Source organism: Chrysoperla carnea, chromosome 5 (genome assembly GCF_905475395.1).
Source record: "Chrysoperla carnea chromosome 5, inChrCarn1.1, whole genome shotgun sequence".
Classification (NCBI taxonomy): domain Eukaryota; kingdom Metazoa; phylum Arthropoda; class Insecta; order Neuroptera; family Chrysopidae; genus Chrysoperla; species Chrysoperla carnea.
The window spans coordinates 65,146,765-65,153,033 of NC_058341.1; the positions used below are offsets into that span (position 1 = coordinate 65,146,765).

At 28.4% G+C, this 6,269-nt stretch overlaps 1 protein-coding gene across 1 annotated transcript; it reads left to right on the plus strand.

Annotated features, from left to right (window-relative positions):
• The first annotated feature begins 802 nt into the window (after nucleotides 1-802).
• Nucleotides 803-2,648, plus strand: LOC123301308 (zinc finger protein 585B-like). The gene is made up of 2 exons (XM_044884045.1): nucleotides 803-931; nucleotides 2,292-2,648. Exons 1-2 carry the CDS (start codon nucleotides 803-805, stop codon nucleotides 2,646-2,648), a joined length of 486 nt encoding a protein of 161 aa, XP_044739980.1.
• Nucleotides 2,649-6,269: the final 3,621 nt, after the last annotated feature.

Here is a 6,269-nt window from a genome sequence, read left to right on the forward strand (position 1 = left end):
AGTTACATACATTAAAATTGATAATGATTCCAAAATAGAAATAATAATTAAACGACAAGAATATAATTACATGTCCAGCGTGTCTAAAGATCGCGGTTAGTTGCATCGAATTAATCTGGATTTGTTGTTTTTTTTTTTTGTTTTTTTTTAAATGTAAATTCAACTTAGACTAGAAACTCGATTGTTTGCGAATATAACCACTCATAATTGAAGGCGAAAATATTGAAAACACTCCTTTAGTCATGGAAAATGAAAATATTAAAATTAAAAAATTAAACATGGAACTATCGATTAAAGACGAACCAAAGGAAGAAATAAAATTACTTATTGTTGTTGTTTACTTATAATTATGCATACGATATTTACATCATAGTCTATTCGTTTATTTTTATGTAATATGCTACATACAGACATAAACTAAATATTGACAAATATCTTGTCTTGTAATCTTAATTAAAGAGAATTTAAAAAAATACACTCGAAGTCCGGGTTCGAGTCCTGGTTCGAGTGTATTTTTTTAAATTCTCTTTAATGAAGAAATAAAAGTCTAAACTTTTGAAGGAAACATTGATGATGATACATCAAATAATATATAACATTCTTATTTAAAATTGGAACTTTTCTCGAGCAAACCTGTAACTGTTCTGTTCAGGAAGTTAAAATTGCAGAACCAGGCGTTAAAACTGACTTAATAATTAAAAAAGAAAATATTGAGAAAAATTCTTTTATCTTAAAAAATGAAGAAATTAAAATTGAAAAATTACACGCGGAAATAATAATTAAAGATGAAATAAATGGAGAAATGGTAGCAGATTCAGAATATAATGTATATTTTGAAGACGAATTTAGTGAAGAATTAGAACAAGAAGGCTTTGTAGATGAATATAAAGAAGAGAGAGTTGATGACACTTCTGACGGAAGTTTTAACCAGGTTACATCAAAGAAATAGCATACTACAAAAAATAAACATGCATGCGAAATTTGTGGTAAGATATTTACTTCTTTGAGTGTTTTAATAAAACATAGACGAATTCATAGTGGAGAAAAATCTTTCTCATGTGATATTTGCGATAAAAAATTTGCGCACCAAGCTAATTTAGTTAGACATTAAATAATTCATAGTGAAGAAAGACCTTTTTCATGTAATGTCTGAGAAAAAACATTAAGTCATCGGCCTATTTTACTTCTACATAAACAAATTCAAAATAGGAAAAAACCTGGAGAAAAAAAGTTTTCATGTGAATTTTGTAATGAAATATTTACTCAGCAATGTAATTTAAATACACAAAAAGGAATTCATACCGAAGAAAAATCAAATCCGTGTAAAACAAGTGAAAACAAACAATTGACTGAGTTAATTGTTGAAATATCATGTATAGACAGTTTTGATGACGCAATCGTTTGTTTTTTGACGTCACGTAAATAAAGAAAGATTTCCACTCTTAAATAGCCACACACACATAACTGATATTCCTATATTAATACATACTACAAAATTTTCACCTAATTAGCACCCTCGTGGGTAAACAGTGATGTTTACAAGAAAATGTTTCAAACAAAAGTAGTTTAATTTTCTATAAGGAACATTTTTTAAATTTAAACATTTGTTCTACCTTTAACGGTCTACAAGATGGGTCCTACGGACCCAAGACCCAATTGACCTATGTTGCTCATTTACGAACTCGACCTCACTTTTTACGTCTTAAGCACACTATAAAAATTTCAGCTTGATATCTCTTTTTGTTTTTGAGTAATCGTGATGACAGACGGACAGACGACAGACAGACAGACAGACATACAAAAATGGATTAATTAGGTGATTCTATGAACACCTAAGCCAAAATTTTTTTCGTAGCATCAATATTTTTAAGCGTTACAAACTTGGGACTAAACTTAATATACTATGTATATTTCATATACATGGTATAAAAAGTGTTAAGATATTTTCCACTAAATACAATTTAGAAATACATAGACGAATCCATACTGGAGAAAAATATTATTCATGTGATGTTTGTGGCAAAACATTTAATTGAAAAGACAATTTAGGTAGACATAAAGTAATACATACTGGAGAAAAACGTTTCTCATGTGATATTTGCGATAAAAAATTTGGGGACCAAACCAATTTAGTTAGACATAAAATAATTCACGCTGGAGAAAGACCTTTTTCTTGTGAAGTTTGTAATAAAACTTTTATGGAGAATAGAAATTTAGTTAGACGTAAAAAAATATGTACAGGAGGAAAATATTATTCATGTGAAGTTTGTGAAAATAAATTTACACGAAAGTTAGATTTATCTAAACATATTAAAGGAACTCATACTGGAGAAAAATCATTTCCATGTAAAGATTGTGATAAAACATTTACCAGGAAAAGCACTCTCGTTAATCATCATAGAATTCATACTGACAGAAAACCGTTTATCCGTAAAGTAAATGATAAAATTAAACAAGATGTGAAAATAGGATTGACAGTTAAAGAAGAAAATATTAATGGCAATTCTTTTGTCGTAGAAGAAATTAAAATAGAAAATTTACACACGGAATCAATGATTAAAGACGAACCAAATGAAGAAATAGGAGAAGATACTCCTGACGAAAGTGTTGATGAGGATAAATTAAATACTCAGTGTGGGAACTTGTAACTATTAGATAAGGACTTCTTATATTTTTGTTTATTGAAGTAATTAAATTTTGTTTATTAAATTTTTTTCTTAAAGTTATTAAAATTTTGTTCCTACTATAGTCTAATAAAATTAAATAGAATATCATGGTAATAAAGAAAAAATTAATGCATCTTTGAAAATTTCCACAGTTGTTTATTACGCTGCAACACTTTGTAAAATAAAGTCGACCTCTTAGTAGCGTGCCTAACCCCCCTTTTTTGGTGGGTAGTTGAGGGTTTTAAACAGTTTTTTTACAAATTATAAAAAAACTATGCATCAAATAAAAACTATAACTTGCATATTTTCGTTTTATTTTCCGCTTTCTAGCTTAAAAATTTATTAATTTAAATGGAATTTTTTTCTTATTCGTAAACAGTGATGTTTACGAAACAATGATTCAAATAAAAGTTGTTAATTTTTTTTATAAGGAATAACTTTTATATTTAAACTTTTGTTCTATATCTAACGGTTTACAAGATGGGTACATTTTCAGTTGATTGAATTAGCAAAAAAATTCCATTTTAAAATTGGCATAGCTCGGTCAACTTTGCAGCTAGAAAGTCGAAAACAAAACGAAAATGTGCACAAATATTTCAGCTAGAACTTTTAATTGAATTTTTTTTATATGATGTATAGTTTTTTGTAATTTGTAAAAAACTGATGAAAACTCCTTATAAAAGAGGGTTAGGTATGCCCCTGAGAGATCGACTTTTTTTTTACAAAATGTTCTCCCTAATAAACAACTGTGGAAAATTTCAAAGATGCATTAATTTTTCCGTTTTATATATTTAGTTTAATTGTACTACTATGTCCGAGTAAAACGGTCATCAATCACATTACTGATAAATTTTATTTGTTTTTTTTTGTTGTAAATACAGATTATTGTTTGAGTTTTTGATAAATAAAACTTCATAATGTATCTCTCTTCACATTTTTATTGTACATTGGATGTCACACAGCTTGGATTTCTAATTTCATAACGAGCAAAATTTTCATCATCTGCTAATTTAATATAGGTAATAGAGGAGTTCGTTACTCTTGATTATAATGCACTAAATTACAGCTAAGTTATTTTTTCCCAAAATCCTTACAAATTTGGACGGCGGAAGTGCTGCTATTTTGAGAAAAACCGTTTCGGTCTATATCTCCGTAATCGTGCACCCTAAGCCAAAAAAGGTAATAACCTTTATTGTAGATAATTAAGGGTATGTTCCGATATATACTGTGACCACTGCAAGGTATGACGTCAATTCAGTATACTGTCAACTCGTTTTTTGACACCGTTTTTAAATGATAAAAATTTTTGAGCCTTAGATTTCAAAACTAGAAAGTACAAGTTTTCAAATGACCTATTGAGGTTCCAAAGTCGATTATTTTTCGCGGAAATAAAACTGCTTGAAATTTAGGTAAAATTATGTATAAAAATTTTGTTTCTTTAATAATTTGGCGCAGTGAATGAATAGATTAGTTTTTTTTTATCAAAAAACTTTATTTATGTTACTATTTATTGTAGCATAAATCAAGTACTTTTTATAGTTGCCAAGAAAAATGTTTGTAGCTCTTTAAAAACTTTGAAATTTTGTAAATTGTAATTTTTGACTCTTCCGATTCAAAAGGTTGCCGACCCTTGCAATAGACAAATCGTCTCGAAATATGTTTCAGCATCATTTTTAAATGTTTATCGAGAATGAAATAATGCGAAAAAATAAGTACTATTTATATTATTGGCAAGAAAAATTTTTGTGGCTCTTTAAAAACTTTGAAATTTTTGACTCTTCCGACTCAAAAGGTTGCCGACCCCTGCAGACAAATCATCTCGAAATTTGTTTCAGCACCATTTTAATTTGTTGAGAATGAAATAATGCGAAATAATTGTGTAAATATAGTTTTGGAACGCGGTCAACAAGCGCAATAATTTTATATACAAAATCATAAACTTTTTTCCCTACAATCATCGTCTGCTGGATCGACGCTAATAAGCGTTTGCATGTTAACAACAAAGCATTGATTACTTTGACAATATTGACAGAATCGGAATTTTGACAACCCACTCTTGATTATGAATACGCGCACTTCGATTGATACCAATATTATATCGAAAATATTTTTTTAATTATTTATCGGCAACGAATGGACGCAAAACAACTTTGCAAAGGGTTTTGGAATGCTGCGTCCATGCGCAATTATTTTAAATATGAAACAATAAATTTTATTGTTGATGTGTGATCGGCTCACGGATATCAACATGACAGGTCTTGTTTACACTATGCTGTGTAATATTCGCCCGTGGAACTTATCCGTTCCTGCCACATCACTCTGTTTAAAAGTAAAAAGGATAAAAAGAAAGAAGACAGAATATTTTCAAGTGAATAAAATTTATTAATAGATTCAACAAGTCAATAACAATTAAATAAATAATTAATTTAATGTAACGTTAACGTTTTGCTAAATTTTAAATACAAGACACGTTTTTTTTCCTTAATTGAAATATGTTTTTGGGAGAGCATGAAAGCTATGTTTTGAAAGAGACACTTTAATTTATTTGAACGTTTCTGAACGTAACTATGTCAGTTTTTAAATTGCAACAATAGATAACAGTTGTCTGCAAAACTCTGACAATTTTCTAAACTAAAACTGAAAAACTATGAGATATGTTCAAAAACTTTAAAGTGTCTTTTTCAAAACATGAGTCTCTCATGACCATTCTCTGTCAATCTACAGTTGTTGATCTGAGCATTCACTTCAAAAATAATATTTTCAAATAAATGATTTTTAATATTTCAAATAAAATAGAACTAATTAACAATTATTATCTCCAATCATTTTTTAAATAAATTTTTCGATAGAGTAAAGAATCACTTCGCAAATGCAAATTAGGAAACGCTTTCGTGAAATATACGCAAAAAGAACCCTGTACAAATCAAATAAAAAGGTCGATTGCTAGTAAATTTTGTAAAAAGTATTTCTTAGCACGCTGATAAACGGTTTCAATGAACTCAAAATTTTTTTATGTAATTGAGTTATTTGGAGTTTAAAGATGGTCAAAAGTATTTATTTTTTACTAGTATGCTATGGAATGTAAAAACTGGAAAAATTGATAATTGTAGTGTTACGTATTCAAATATTTCAATAAACTTCTAATAATTTTGATTATACATCAAAACCAAACAATGAAAAATTTAAAAATACGAATTTTGTCATGAAAATCGGTATATGGGTATAAAAAAATATTCCAATAGTTTTTTTTTCCGATATCTCTAACCATCTCTGGCGCTAGTCAAAGTGTTAAGAATCGACCATATTTGTCAATTTGCAGTAGACTGAGTTTAAAATTTTGATTTCGTTTAAGTATCTTAAAAAATGTGATCCATCACCCTGTATGCCTGTACAAAATTTCAAAACGATATTCTTATAAATCACGAAAATATGAGGATGTCATCATCTTAAATGTGACATACTGTATATGATCCGATAGCTGTTACTTTCTAGTTTTTGAATAAATATCTCAAACATTTTTATCATCCCTTAATATTTTATGCGCAGGGCTAAACTGCTGAACAAATTAATGAATTTGATATGAATTTTAAAAGCGTGCACGCT

Coding starts and splice junctions, on each gene's coding strand:
- LOC123301308 (XM_044884045.1), top strand. CDS start 803: ATGGTAGCAGATTCAGAATATAATGTATATTTTGAAGACGAATTTAGT. Junction 932..2,291: donor CTGACGGAAGTTTTAACCAG/GTTACATCAAAG, acceptor TTTACACGAAAG/TTAGATTTATCTAAACATAT.